At 35.3% G+C, this 15,870-nt stretch overlaps 1 protein-coding gene and 1 long non-coding RNA gene across 2 annotated transcripts; one reads left to right on the top strand and one right to left on the bottom strand.

Annotated features, from left to right (window-relative positions):
- Nucleotides 1-6,595: 6,595 nt before the first annotated feature.
- On the top strand, nucleotides 6,596-11,297 carry LOC149531740 (2-oxoisovalerate dehydrogenase subunit alpha 2, mitochondrial-like). The gene is made up of 9 exons (XM_089808685.1): nucleotides 6,596-7,352; nucleotides 8,833-8,970; nucleotides 9,129-9,311; nucleotides 9,583-9,740; nucleotides 9,945-10,044; nucleotides 10,149-10,260; nucleotides 10,394-10,533; nucleotides 10,740-10,925; nucleotides 11,087-11,297. Exons 1-9 carry the CDS (start codon nucleotides 7,020-7,022, stop codon nucleotides 11,252-11,254), a joined length of 1,518 nt encoding a protein of 505 aa, XP_089664811.1. The 5' UTR covers nucleotides 6,596-7,019; the 3' UTR covers nucleotides 11,255-11,297.
- Nucleotides 11,298-13,232: 1,935 nt separating this feature from the next.
- On the bottom strand, nucleotides 13,233-14,006 carry LOC149531739 (uncharacterized). The gene is made up of 2 exons (XR_016358608.1): nucleotides 13,793-14,006; nucleotides 13,233-13,677 (listed from the first exon to the last, which is right to left on the bottom strand). It is a non-coding gene; the product is annotated as an uncharacterized LOC149531739 (long non-coding RNA).
- Between the last annotated feature and the right edge of the window lie 1,864 nt (nucleotides 14,007-15,870).

The following is a 15,870-nucleotide window of genomic DNA, read 5'->3' as shown; positions in this document are numbered from 1 at the left end:
CAAGTGGCTGAATTGTTCTTCAAGGAAATTTTTAGATTACATGGTTTGCCTAGAAACATTGTTAGTGACCGGGACAGTAGATTCCTTAGCTCTTTTTGGAAGGAGCTCTTTCATTTGGCAGGAACTGAACTCACTCCCAGTACTAGCTATCACCCTCAAACAGATGGACAAACAGAGATAGTTAATAAATGGATAGAAGGATATTTGAGGAACTATGTTTCAAATCAACAACATGCTTGGGTGAAATGGTTACACCTAGGGGAGTATTGTTACAATACATCTCATCACATGTCTATTGGTATGCCTCCTTTTCGTGCTCTTTATGGTTACGATGCCCTTTCCTTTGTTGATCTAATACTTTCCGATAGCAGAGCACCCGCAGCAAGTGATTTCATCAAGCAAAGCCAAGACATAATAAGGTCCCTCAAGGATAATCTACAACATGCACAAAACCAACAAAAGATATATGCTGACAGGAAAAGGATTGAAAGATCTTTTGAGGTGGGAGATTTGGTATTTGTTAGGTTGCAGCCATATAAGCAAAGCACCTTGAAGAGAAGTGGGGCAGAGAAACTCAAGCCAAGGTTCTATGGGCCTTATAAAATCATCAAGAAAGTAGGAGAGGTAGCTTATGAATTGGAGCTCCCACCAAACAGCAAAATACATAATATTTTTCATGTATCTTGCTTAAAGAAGGTTATAGGCCAGCAAACCATAGTATCTACAGAATTACCACCTCTTGATGATGAAGGGAAATTAGTTTTGATACCAGAAGAAATTTTGGATACAAGAGAGAAAAGGTTGAGAAATAGGAGCATCATAGAGCATTTGGTCAAATGGAAAGGATTACCACTAGAGGATGCAACTTGGGAAGGAGAACATATTCTTGAGAATTCCAACCTTCATTGCTTGAGGACAAGCAATATTTGGGAGGGGAGGACTTGTCATGTCCCCTATTCAAATAATTAAAAAAAAAAAAAAACTTTGTTAAGGCAGGCAGGCTCCAAAAAGGTGAAATTTCGGAAAAAGGGGTTAATCTTTGGAAACCAATGGACTAATAAATAAAAATTATTATTAAATTATATTTTATTAACCCCTCTTGGACGTGAGTTAGGGTTATGCCCTCTTTAAAAGGGGTTTGGAGGCATTTTGGGCTCATTCTACATCTTGATTCTTGCTAATTTTCTTGTTGTTCTTCAGAGGCTGCCAAACCTGTGGAGAAGGAGACCCAAGAACGGGAGTTTGCAGGTTTCCAGGAAGGCTAAGGACGGGAGTTTGAAGCCATTCCATGTGCATGCTCATACAGAGTTTGCCCTTGTGCTGAATAGTGCCGATTTGGGTGTTTTCGGGGATTGTTTTTGGTTTGAATTTGGGTTTTCAGTTGAGTGTTTTCATATCAGTTTGGGTTGTTGTTGTATTTCAGACTTTATGATGTTAAAATAGAGCTGAATATATGTATTGGGTCGTGATTAAACTTCTGAGATAATTTAAGAGTGTTTTTTGGTGTTTCGGGCATTTTGGTGTTAATTTCGGGAGCCCGATTGAGCATAGTTTTTGCTCTACATTTGTGATCTGTTGTGTAAGGGCTGTACAAATCTAGAAATGTCATTTTGTAGGCTGTTATGCTGCTGAAATTTCTGTAAAAATGTCCATTTTCAGATTTATTAACAATTTGTGAAGTTGTGAAGTTTTTTTGGCACTAATTTGGACATACCCGATTTGGGTTTTATTGGAGAATTGACAGATCTTTGTAATATTGGTTGTTTGATTTTAAAGTTCTGATTTGAGGCTGGAAATATCATAAAAAATTAGTAAAGGGACATTTCAGTGGGCAGCAAATTTTGCATTAAAACTGATCATAATAGTTTGAGGCACTTTTTGGGATAGTGGGACCTGAATGATCATCAATAGAAGTGGGTGAGTAAGTTACAGGCATATGATTTTGATATCACATATGTTAAGGGGACATAGAATATTGTTGCAAATGCTTTATCTTGTAGGCCACGCCTCACTTCTATGATTCAGATATCAGAGGATTGGCAACACTTGATTGTAGCAGAATATGCCAAAGACATGTGGGCCTCTGCTATAGTGGAGGGAACAAAAATCGACACCAGATACACTCTCATAGATGATTTGATCATTTACAAGAGCAAGATTTACTTAGTCCTAGGATCGAAAGTGAAGCAATTGATTTTGAGAGCATTCCATAATTTACCTACAATAGGTCATCTTGGGTATTTCAAGACTTACAGGTCAGTACGGGAACGGTTCACTTGGAAGGGACTTAAGGCTGATGTTTTGAAGTATGTGCGTGAGTGTCATGTTTGCCAGCAAAACAAACAAGAGCACACTTATCCAGCAGGGCTCCTACAGTCCTACAACCACTTCCTATTCCTAACAGGAAGTGGGAGTGCATCTCTATGGATTTTATTATGGGCTTGCTCAGGGCCCAGGGGAACAATTGTATCTATGTGGTGCTGGATAGGCTAACAAAATATGCTCACTTCTTGCCTATCGCTACTACATACTCAATAGCTTAGGTGGCAGAGGTCTTCTTCAGGGAGGTTTTTAGATTACATGGTTTGCCTCAAAGCATTGTGAGTGACAAAGATAGCCGCTTCATGAGTCACTTTTGGTAGGAGGTATTTCGGTTGTGTGGTACTAAGCTTACACCTAGCACTAGTTATCACCCACAGACTAATGGTCAAACAGAGATTGTAAACAAATGGGTGGAAAGGTATTTGAGGAATTATGTGGCAGATCAACAATGAGCTTGGGTCCGATGGATATATCTCTGTGAGTATTGTTATAATACTACATACCATATGACTATACAAATGACACCCTTCATGGCACTTTACAGCTATGAAGCACCTAGTTTCTTAGATTTGTTGTTGGAAGACATTCGGGTACCCCATGAAGGTGAACTATTATAGGAAAGTAAGGATATAGTTGCTACTCTCAGAGATAAAATTGCTAGAGCTCAGAACCAACAAAAGCAACATGCAGACAAGAAGAGGACTAAGCATAGCTTTGATGTAAATGATATGGTTTACCTCACGTTGCAGCCATATAAGCAATCCACTCTCAAGAAGAGTGGTGTAGAGAAACTCAAGCCACACTATTATGGACCATTCAGGATCGTCAGGCGAGTTGGTGAGGTGACTTATGAGTTCGAGCTTCCTGCAGATAGTAGAGTGCACAATGTGTTTCATGTATCACGCCTCAAAAAAGCGTTGGGTTAGAATGTGATGCCTTTTGCAGTATTACTTCCCTTGGATGATGAGGGAAAATTGATCTTAGTGCCAGAATCCATTCTGGATAATAGAGAGAAGCAACTTCGCAGGAGAGTAATTAGAGAGTATTTGATTAAGTGGAAAGATTTACCTATTGAAGATGCCACTTGGGAGGGAGAAGTGACTTTGCAGCATCCAACATTAAGATTGCTTGAGGCCAAGCAATTTTAGGGGGGGTGGACCTGTAATGTCCCCGTTTTGGAGGAGTTAATTATTTATAAAGCTATCGATAAAAAAAATTAGAAGGTAACTTTATATTTAATTAAGTGATATATCTTATAAAGTCATTAAATAAAATAATGTTCTAGAGGTTGCTGGAAGGAGCAGAGAAATAATTAAAAAAAGAGAGGCCGACCTATCAAGGAAAAAAGAATAAATAGGCATTGATAGCTCATTGCCTATCATTGAGATTTATTATTGATTTTTGCTGATGTGCGTTGTGGAGCCTAGGGTTTTTGCAAATAGTCACAATTGGCCATTGAGAATGAAAACTCTCAATTGGTATGCAATTTTGAGGGTGTGAAAGATCACCTGAATTATTGCACCTGTGGGAAGGATATTTCAGTCCTTTCACTTGTGCTTAATTGTTGGTTTGGAGTTTCAAGTGGAGTTGCACTTTCACCATATCATCTTCAACAGTCAGTCTCCAATATCTAATCAATCCAAGTTCTTCATTTCATTTTGTAGTTGTAACAAGTTCTCAATTGTATACAACCAGTTAGGGTTTGTCTCTAATGTGCCATGTCATAATGTTTCGGTAAAAACATTTGGTTTTCATTGAATGAATACATTGGCACTATTATTTCCTTATTTCAGCAATATACTTTAGCAGTGTATTAAATTTAGGGTTTTGTTTAGTGGCCTATTGGAAAGGGTCATTACACTATCTATAGAGGTTTGGTAAGTAAGGTGAATTTTTATGTTTGTCTCACTTTTACACACTTTCTCATTCCAAGGTTAATTCCTAAAAAAGGGCTTGACAAAGGAACCTTGCCTACCCAAATATTTCTATTTTCTTGTTGTAAGAGCAAATTTACTAGTTTTTAGAGTGATAAATTTAGATTTCAAATCTAAGATATTAGGTTTCTGTTGGAGTTCTAGATTTGTAATTTTTAGTACAGAAAGGGTCAAGGACAACTTCAACCTTCATTAGGTCATCCCTTACCTCAAGTTGAGCCTTACCTTCAGGTTGTTCTTTATCAAGAGCCCTAGATTCCTAGAATCAATAGATTTCAGTTTTTATTGTTGTTACTACTTGACATATGGTTTTAAGATTTGAAGTGGTCTCCTATTTTAGTCCTCAAGGAGAGTTTGATTCCTCATTTTTCATTTCATAGTGCTTACTTCAATGTATCATATAAGATATTTTCATGTGCTTAGCTATCATATGTGCTTTTACATTACTTGCATTGAGTCAATTCATTAAATATATAATCAAATCAAATCAAATCAATACATAACAATCAAAGGGAAAGAACAATCGATAGAAATATACTCTTTGAGTGTACATGTTTGAAAGGACTTGGATTTATTATTGATACCCCTTACATCCATTTTGGGTTGTGCTAATCTAATTGGGCCCTTTTAAAGGTTATGCTTGAGGGCCTCTCTTCCTCTTACCCTAATGTACACTTTAAATTGGGGGTTGAATATACACATTATTACACATTAACCCTGTGCCCCCAATTTTTGTGTTAGAATATCAATCTACATTGTTAAAATTATTCAAAAAAGTAAGATTTTTGGAGAACATTATTGTTCTAGCCCCAATCTCTTCAAATAGTTACACTAGATTTACTTTGACAAATGCAAAGGTGCAACTTCACACTAATTATCCCTTTGTTTTATGTTTTGATCCAATAAATGATTTCTATCTTGAGAAGAATAATGAGATGAAGTGATCAAAGAATTGAATATTTGAATATGAAAAAGAAAAATTAAGGGCATATATATGTTGATTACAAATAATTCAAGATTCCATTAAAGCGATTACTATTGAGCCAAGATTTATGAAACATATAGCCACCATATGAGATGTCCACTTATGTTAGCATCTTGTTGCCATACCAATTGTTAATTGGTCCAAGCATCTCCACATGGATATACTTAGGCTTCATATAAGGGGAAGAGACCTAATAACCATTAGTGGGTTCAATAACCGTGATAAAGATTTGTCATAGATACCCCCGGTAGTCGATCACACATGTACTAATAGTTGATGATTTTTTTAGCTTAACCAATTTGTGCACCACTATTGGGACATTTCATAACAACTACTAGAATGTTTAACTACAAGTATTGGTGTTTTTTGGTGAGCGACTATTGGGGGGTGAACATAATCGGTATCAAGAGAGTGTTTTAAAATGGCACTTTTTGCCACTTCACACTCCATGACCTCTACAGAGAGATCCGTAAATGCCAAAATGTTAAAGCCTTAACTTTAAACTCTTAAGTCGCCTATGAAGGTACACCAAAAAATTTAGCATAATTCAACTTACATTTTATGAGATCTAAGGTAGGGGTCCTATGGGAGGGGCTTGGGCTCTATTTTTGTGGAGCCAGAACTTGCATTGTAATTTTTTGGAGGATGCTATAGGTTTAATTGGAATATTTTCCTACAAAATAGGAGCTCCAACTTTTTAGCCCTCTCGATTTGAGCAGATGAAAATTGGGTGAGGCTGTATTTAGTCCCACAAACTTAGGAGTGTTTTTTGCCACATGTCAACAATCTATTAATTATTTTTTAGAATTTAATTATGATAGTAATAAAATAATAATATCATAAATTTAAATTCTTCAAATGATATTCATGCGACCACTAGCTTCCTTAAATTTATGAGCTAAAATTTTAAAGCTCAATGAAATTAAGAAAATTTATGGAACCATTCCCTTTCATTTTTAATTAAGCCCCTTCATAAGACCCCAACATAAGTGCTAAATGACATTAGAAAAAAGTGTTTATATTTGAAGTTAAAAAATAATTAGGTTTAAGGGTATCATTCCATAAAAGTACAAACACAAATAATATATTGGAAAAGTTTATGTTTTAAATTGTTTGAAAAGAAACTATTAATTAAAGTTGAAAGATTTCCACATTCATTATCTAGGGGGACAAAAAAACTATTAAAGTGAGCAAACTTTTGTCATATCAAATTGAATTATATGCGATCATCGGATTGTAGATAAGACGGAAAATTGCGTGGGAATTCAAAATTGCTGCGTCAGAATATCTAACCACATTGCTCCACCAAATCTCAATTTTTATTATATATTTGAGGTTAACAAACATCTTAAACAGTTCGATCGGTCCCAATTATTGTGTTCTCTTAGTAAATTTATTATCTTGGGGTACTGGAAAAATGATAGACAAGTACGTCATTCCGAAGCGCCAGACATTTTTAATAGAGTCGCCCAACTTCGGCAAATTTTCGGGAAGAAAAACGTTGTCAGAGTTAAGTATGACCATTGGAATCTACCTTTCTCCTCGATCCTGCACTGTTGGATTCATAGATCTTATCCGCATTTATAGCAACTAAATATTTTCTTTAAAATATAAGCACTTCGGGTTTATACTAATAAGCCAGGAGGAGGGAAGTTGAAATGTACATGCTGTAATATTTTCGTTATTCAATTAATTGCCATCTTGGAGTACTCTGCATTGGGTTTTCAAAACCACTATATTTCTCTTCCTGATTTTGGGCGGAACTCAATTGCTCTGCGATGTCTTTTCCATCACAATCCATTTCTAGAGTATGGTGGAATTCATTTGTGCAAAGTCGTTTGTTGCAGAGGGTATCAAATAATTTTGATGGTGCCCCTAATGGGCCAGGGCCCCATAGTCTTTTGAGACTTTTGGGTGCACAGAGATGGGATTTAGGAACACAAAGCCGGAATTTCGTAAACCAAAAGCATGTGGCCCGTGAAGCTTCACAATATTCCGGCAAAGGGGTGCATTGTGGGTGGAGGCATCGGGGGATTAGAACTGAAGCCGAGAAAGGCGTGGCTGAGTATTCCAGCCAAGACGTGGCTTCAGAAGATGATGACGAAAACCAGGTCTGTTTTATGGGAACTAGAAAAAGTGTGATCTGTCTTTTGGAAACATGAAACGGTATCCCTTTCGATTAAAACACTGCGAAGGAATTAAATTGCTCAATTGCTTAGAAAATTTGTTTGTGGTAGAAGGGTACATATATTGATAGTGTTTTCTGTTTGTAAAGAGAAATAATGCTCAATACTTTTCCACTTCCAGGATACCGATTAATTAATGCCTTCTTTAGCATAGGAACCCCGAATGGAGGTAGGCATCCTCTGGTAGATATAGTTTTGGGTAATGTCAAATGCCTAACCAAGAGTCCTGAGTTAATTTAATTTTCATAAAGTCCCTCGCACGCACGAGAGAAATTGTAGCGAAGCTTAATAGAGCATTCCTATACAATGTTGCCAAAAGGCACTAATCGAGGGTTTCCTTGCCTAAACTTGTTTATCAAGGAATTAGGGCTAATTAGTCTCTTGATTTTCTGCAACAATCGTTCTCCAAATCAGAAGAAAACAGACATTTGAAAATTTAAAATTAAAATTTGTCATAATTTCCGTATTTTGGTTTAACATATGAATTCCTCTATTCGGACATACATTTTTTCAAATTAGTCTTCGAAAGTTTCTCTAAATTTTATTTCTGATTGAAGAATGCCCTTTGTGGAAAGTAAGATTATGTAGTAGTTACCGTAGTTCCTGGGTAAACATTATTGGCTATTATTTGTCAAGTTTCAAGCTCAAGATGTTAATACTTTTGTTCCTGTAGAAAGTTGAATGACATTATTTTGTACTGAAGATAATTAAGATTTTGTGGTCTCTTACTGATGACAAACATAAAAAACTTGCCCCTGAAACTTTAAAAGCCCCAGTTTTCGGTTGTGGTAGTTTCCATCTCTAATCTTGTTTCCCATTTCTTTTTAACATTGGACCTGTGAGTGACTTAAAATAAGTTTGGATAGTGGCTGTTGGTATCCATCCGATTTCATATATATATGCAGTGTTGAGGGTGCTAGTCCACACTCTAGATCTGTCATGAAAGGATAGGAAGCGGGGAAGTACAATAGCTATTTGGCTAGGAGTGCACCTGGGGTTATATTCCATCCTAATCATGAGATTTAACATCAAAATGTGAAAGAAATAGCTTCACAATTGAACTGCAACTTGGATGTTCCTTACTATCTAAAAGACTAATTGATGTAAATTAAAACAAACTCAACCGCAATCTTAATTCTCAACTCAGAAATCGCAATTTAGTACTGTGGTTTATTCGGGAGATGGTGTGGATAATGCCTAAAGATATCTCAAAATAAGTCTGTTTAAAACTGTTGATTCTGTTTGATAGTCATTATTGAGTATGAGGCCTGTATCAAAATACATAAGCAAAGCCATATAGGGAAGTTATTTTATTTCCTGAATGAGAAATCAAAATTTCTATCCTAGAAAGTAGATGGCTTTAATTTAGAGCATTACGTAACATGGCTTCCTTTTGAATGGACAGTTACTGGAGTTTCCAGGTGGGAAAGTGCAATTTACTTCTGAAATGATCTTCATGCCAGAGTCTTTGAAAGATCGTGTACCTTGCTACAGAATTCTGGATAATTATGGACATCAGATTGCAACTGATGGTATATATGAGGTGAACACTTCTAAGAAGTTTTATTATAATCTTTTACATATTATGTGGAGTAATTTGATGGAGATGTTGTCAATTCTACATAGGTCATATGTGACATGAAATACTAAAAAAATATGGAATACATCACTTCTCATCTACAAGATTTTGATCTATGGCAGGTTGACAGAGAATTAGCATTGAAAATGTACAATAGTATGGTAACTCTTCAGGTAATGGATATCATATTTTATGAAGCTCAAAGACAAGGCAGAATTTCTTTTTATCTAACATCTATTGGTGAAGAAGCTATAAATATTTCGTCAGCGGCTGCTTTGAGTATTGATGATGTTGTTTTTCCCCAGGTAAACAATTCATTTGCCTTGATATTTAGTAGTTATAGCGATTTATAAATTTTCATTGGTTGGGTTCACAAGGCTTCAAAAAGCATGAAATACAGAGTTATATATTTTCTTTATAGTATTACTAAATCACGTTAAGAAGCACATTGAGTTGTATCTGAATTATTCCTCTGGAATTGTTATGAACTTGTTTCTATTGCTGAAAATACTGTAAAATCACTCATGCATTTAGGGGTGCACCGACTCAGATGAATCTTGTCTTTGTTATGTACAGTATAGGGAGCCAGGTGTTCTCCTGTGGCGTGGTTTTACAGTGCAAGAATTTGCAAACCAGTGCTTTGGGAATGCGTCTGATTATGGCAAGGGCCGCCAGATGCCTATTCATTATGGATCTAATGCATTAAATTATTTTACCATATCTTCACCTATAGCGTAAGGATCTTGTTTACTTGTACAGTGATTATTTTTATGGACTAATTATGCAATGGCATTATTTATTGACCTTTTTCTTGATAAGGCTGTGGACTTAGGCAGTTTTTAACGACACTAAATACTAGATGAATACTGTTTTATGACACATGCTATGAATGACTAGAATGACCAGTTTTAAATCTCATTTGTGTTCATGCTTGCCAGAACACAGATTCCTCAGGCAGTAGGTGCAGCATATTCACTGAAAATGGACAAGAAACAAGCTTGTGCGGTAACTTATTTTGGTGACGGTGGATCAAGTGAGGTCAGGCGGAAACCTTATCTTTTTGATGTGCACAATTAGTTTCAATCAAATAAATGTTCAATTGTTTCAATTTTTGTTTACATTGTATCCTCTAATTCCACCAGGGAGATTGTCATGCTGCGTTGAACTTTGCAGCAGTTTTAGAAGCTCCAGTTATATTTATTTGCCGAAACAATGGATGGGCAATCAGCACCCCATCTTCAGAACAGTTTAGAAGTAAGTTGCGCCTCTGATTTTTGAACTGTGGATCTATATACATTGTTAAAATTATTGCATCTGTTTGAGGGAGCCTCTTCTTGATTTGATTTATTATTTGTTTCCCGGTGGTTGTCCTGTTCAACATTTTTAGGTGATGGCATTGTTGTGAGAGGACATGCTTATGGGATACGAAGCATTCGAGTAGATGGCAATGATGCACTTGCCATGTACTCTGCAGTTAGCATGGCCCGGCAAATTGCAATCAATGAGTGTAAACCTGTATTAATAGAGGTAAATTATTTTTCTTCACTTCACGTCCTTTTCATTCAATTTGTTTTATACTTTTGTTTAACCATAGTTGTCTGCACTTACAGACAACTCTGAAGATTAATGTGTGCATTTGAATTCCGAGTTGCAATTTGTCGTGGAGATGGTAGAATACAAGAAAAAATATGGTTTAAAAAAGCTCTAACAGATTATTGCAATTATGTATTCAGGCACTTACATACCGAGTAGGTCACCATTCAACATCCGATGATTCAACCAAATATCGTAGAATAGATGAAATTGAGCATTGGAAGATGAAACATGATCCTGTTTTAAGGTTTAGAAGGTGGCTGAATCGAAATAATTGGTGGAATGAGAAGGATGAATCAGAACTTAGGAATGGAATACGAAGCAAGGTAAATCTGAGGAGTTAACATATTGTATTTAAAGAGTTTTGCAGTTTTCAACGTTCTATAACTGCTTTTGGACTTGCTTTTGTTCTTTTGCCCCATTTATTTATTTATTCTCAATTCTATCACCTAACTTTGTGGAAATCACATTTTCTTTGTCTGATCAGATTTTACAGGCAATTCAGATTGCTGAGCGCATGGAAAAGCCAGGCATAGAAAATCTTTTCTCTGATGTATATGATAAAGTTCCATTAAATCTTCAGGAACAAGAAAAAGAGCTCCGTGAAACGGTTGCACGACATGGAGCAGATTACCCAAGTAATGTACCTCTATAGAAACAGAATATGAATAATATAACTCTTCACTTTTTCTGTAGAACATGATTCATGGATCAAGATTTCCATGAAATAGAGGGATGGCTGTACATGTGATGAATCATTCATCTAATAGCTTCTATAACCAAAATAACTATATAGCTAGACTGGCTGTATATCTTGTGGCATAATTCATAAATTTGCACCTGTCCATTTCAAAGTTGAAATTGTTGTTTTAATAAAATAACTTTGACTCCTCTAACCTGACACAATGATAGCTAGTTTGCCAATTAGCAGCTTCTGACCTGGGGCAATGGTAAAATCACCAATGGATATTGCCGCCAAGCTATAAGCACCACCTAATGAACTATCAGGAGTCTGGACACACAATCTCTTAAACAAGAATTGACTCTAGAAACTTCGAAGTTTAACTAATAACTGCTCCATATTGTAGTTAATCAGAAACATTCAAAGATCAAGATGAATGAACGTGTCATTTACATTGATTTCTAATGGCATGACCTTACTCAACAGGGAATTCTATGCAAATTGGATGCTTATTTTCTGTTGATGATATGCAAAGCTGATATCCTCAGTGCACTAGCTTTCAATTTTTAAGTGTAGGTGTCTAATCATAGAGAGCACGTAACAACAAAACTTTGGATATCTTGTATTGTAAATTGTAATTGAATGTTGCCGTCAAACAATTCCACAAAAAAATCATGTTGAAGATAAAGTAAAAGGAAGTGTATATTGTGAAGTTGAACAAGCTATGTTGGCATGGTGCACAATTTATAGTGAAAGGGTGAATGCTAAAATTTTTGCTTCACTAACATATATGAAAATTACAAAGAATTAAGAAATAATTTTCAGGATATGAAGGCAAAAAGTGGAAAGATGAGTGCTATATTATGGTTTCCAAACATATGGAATCCTTGTCAGAGGCGCTGCTCTTCCTCTGCTCCTTTTTAACATGATTGAATTTGGTTCTTCATTACATATTGCTAGGAGCAAGAGGAGCTTTCCTCTAATGCATTTCAGATTTGCTTGGAGCTCCCTCCTTTTGGTGATTTAGTTTACTAGATCGTATTACCCAGACAATTAAATCTGTACTCCCATTCATTTTCATTTCGCCTCCTCTTAGGTGATTGTGTGGATTCATTTTCTACCCTACCCTATTTAGCTTTGTAGATGGTCGTGGTCTTCCCTTTGGATCTATTTTATCATGGCTTTACTATAATGCTCATATTAGGTTTGAGAAAAATAAAACAAATTCAAGTAGCAATATTTTGTAAGGCGTGAATGATGCCATGACGTGTAGATTCTAGTGTTTGAAGCGTGGACTATCAACATATCTCTAAGGATTTTTCATGAAAGATAGAAAAGTTATGTAATACTTGCACACAATAAGATATAACAATTATGCAATATATATGAAAAATGATATAAAGAGTTGTGTAATACTTGCATGCCTTTATTTTTAATGTACAATGCACTGAGATACTGTAAAATGCAGTTTATTCACAGGACATCTCGACACAACATTCAAATTCAAAGGCTTGAATGCTTTCAAACTCAAAGGCTTGAATGTTTGAGAATTCAAATGTATCAAGATGTATCTGGCATTCCACAAAAGATCAAAATCATTCATTATTATCATTTCACGAAAGATAAGTCATTTATATTTCAAACAAGTTGTGAGTTAGGATCAAAATCCTCAGAAACCTCATGATTAGTAAAACTCCTTTCTGTGATCCCACAAACCATAGACTATCACGCAGATTTAATGGAAGGTGGATTCCAGGACCATAAAAGATCTTGGACATCATTTAATTTTAATGGCCATCTACCCGCAATGTAGTCCTTGTGGTTGATGAAAATACTCAACTTAATACAAAAATTAAATAAAAGCTTATCTAAATATAACTTTTTATTAATACGCAGTAACATGTTGAAGGAAAATGCACTCCTCAAATAAAGCGAATAATATAACAAGTCCTTTAATAAATGAAGCAACCAATCATATATTAACAAATATGTATAAATAATCCAATCACACTTATGGCTTACAAATGGCTTATCACTATGGGGTGTGATCAACCACCTCCATTCTTCCTGTCACAAATTATACTGAACATCCACACCCAGTAATTTCACTCCAATCAATCAAACTACATTGTCAAACTCACCCCCATATTAAATTAATCCCAGATAATTAATTAATAAGTTTTAAAAATGCTGAGTTGGCCCAAATAAAAGAATAATCTGCTGAGCTGGCGTAGGACAAGGAGGACGAGTCACCTAAATCCCCTTCTGAGCCTCTGGGAGTTGGACACGGAGGGGCTGATGATGGCATTTGTTTGTGCTGATGTGGCAAACGAAGTGTCCCCATCAGCACGCCGAGCTGGAGTGTTTGATCCACGTGGCTCAACAATATCTCCAACCTGCACAGGCGAAAACAAACAGTAAGGGAAGCACAAAGGCTAAAACAAACCGGGCATCGACCCAGGTTCGAAAACCACAGCCGCAAATTTCTCATGAATCAATGAAGTGGCTTACTTCAAAACAAAACAAATTAGAGATATCACGCAAAGGCCAGCGGTAGAATGTTGTGGGCAGTGGTGAAAAATATGGCATTCCATTGCCATTGAAGTTCTCGCAGTTGTCGTCTCCGGTGTTGAGTTCGAATCCCTTGGACTCCATGAATTTGGTTTGTTGATGTGCAGCAGTGGGGGATTTGATAAGGAGAGTGGGTTTATGAATGGTGTGTATTTGATCGTTGAGGTGAGTGGAAAGGAGGGAGTTTCTTTCAAATTTTACTCTGATGGGTGACATCCAGGCCACACCACTCAATTGCTTCAACAGTCATATTTTTTAATGTGATAATTTATCTGGGTTTGAAAGTTGATTTCAGCTTGAAATGCGCGTGGAAAGCTCAATGTTTGAATCATCTTTGTTTAACAGTTGGGCAACGTGATTCTTTAGATAAATCTTATTGATCTGGAGTAATAATTTGGTGACCTCACTCTCTTCGAGTAAATATTCAACAATAATCTCAACTATCTAAATTTCAATCTATACCCATAATACCAAGTCCATTTGTTAAACAAAGAAAAGTAAAATTTGTGAATAGGAGATCGCTTTATCATTAGGGCCCATATTTTCATCAAGCTGATTTATACCAGTTTCCCACAACGGTCATTCTCGTTTGTACTATAGTTGTGATCTCCTTATTGCTTGGTAAACATTACAGGAATGAATACGTAAGTAATAATAATAATAAAGGGTTTTAAGTTTATTTTTTAGATTAAAAATTACAGTCTTGTTCTTTCGAGATTTCATTAACGTTAAATATTAAACACTTCAAATGTCAATTTCAAATTAAATTTTTAGTATTACTAATATTTAAAAATTTAGGTGAAATTTTGAAAATTTCAAATTCTATATTCTAAGATATATTAGTTTTAAAGTTGTAGAGATTAATTATAGTGTAAATAGTTTTGATTGAAGTAAGTTGAGTTGGATAATGTGGATATTTATTGTTAAAAAATTTTAATTTGCTTTATGGATTAAAAGTTATAATTTCTAAAGTTTATTATATTTTTGCTTATAATTTTTTGGATTTGAGCATTGAGTTAATAAAAATTAAGATTGGGAGACCCTATTTTGGATGGTCATAGTGAGTTTTGTAGGTATTGTTAGGTCAATATTGGTCTAACTCAACAATATGCTTGTGGAAAATTCTCACCAATTCTAAAATGACAAGTGTGAGGGGATGAAATTATAGATTTATCCAAAAAGTATATATTAAATTGTCATCAATTATTTATGAATCATTTATGATCAATATTTTTTTTCCACCATAAATTATGCGTGTATATGGCAAATTGCCTTTAATCTTTTGAGTCTACATTTATTAAAAATCTCAACATATATTTTAAATGGTGGTGTGGATTAGCCAAAATTTATATAGACTATTTTGCAATCATGTAGGATTTATCAAAATTTTGGACCATTTCCAAATCATGCGAGATTGTCCAAATGTGAATTCATGTAAATTGAATAAAAAAATTGAATCTCTTTGAAATTTCATGTTGAATTTAATCATTTGTTGAACTTTTATTTCTTATGGATTTGGCTTTGGACTCCTCTCTTTGGTTTCTTTAATGCCCATGACTTGCTTACTATGTTAAATTCTATTTGTAGCGAGCCATGAATAAATACAGGTATTAGTGAACTAGTGAATGAAATTATAATTTTCTTATTATTTTATACAACATCAACTTTTTTCACTTGTCACTCTTAACATCATTCTATTGGTAAATGCTAGCTACAACTCCACCAATCAAGATTAAGAAAAATTAATGAAGACAAAGATAGCATCACATAACACACTATTTATCTTTAAAAAATCCAACTAGGGTAAAAACTACAGTGTGTGAGTCAACCCTCACAAAGCTTGCACTCTCTTGAAGTGCATCTATCAAGAGTTTATCTTTGTTAAAAGATTTCAAGGACACTATTAGGTGTCACCCGACTAAGGGATTTGAATAGGAATTGTACAAGTCTTGTCCAATTAAGAGCAACTTGATTAGAGGATTTCAAAACACAAACTAATGTACTGCTCTGTTAGGGGA

The sequence above is a fragment of the Cupressus sempervirens genome, chromosome 11 (genome assembly GCF_028749045.1).
Source record: "Cupressus sempervirens isolate cs-2001-9-10 chromosome 11, ASM2874904v1, whole genome shotgun sequence".
Lineage (NCBI taxonomy): Eukaryota > Viridiplantae > Streptophyta > Pinopsida > Cupressales > Cupressaceae > Cupressus > Cupressus sempervirens.
The sequence above is the reverse complement of the archived record's forward strand: the minus strand, read 5'-3'. Positions and strand labels throughout refer to the sequence as shown.

Excerpts from the sequence above, each read along its gene's own strand:
- LOC149531740 (XM_089808685.1), top strand. The coding sequence starts at position 7,020 with ATGTCTTTTCCATCACAATCCATTTCTAGAGTATGGTGGAATTCATTT. Across the intron at positions 9,312-9,582 it reads ATGATGTTGTTTTTCCCCAG|TATAGGGAGCCAGGTGTTCT; the intron begins GTAAACAATTCA and ends TGTTATGTACAG. Across the intron at positions 10,926-11,086 it reads GGAATGGAATACGAAGCAAG|ATTTTACAGGCAATTCAGAT; the intron begins GTAAATCTGAGG and ends TTGTCTGATCAG.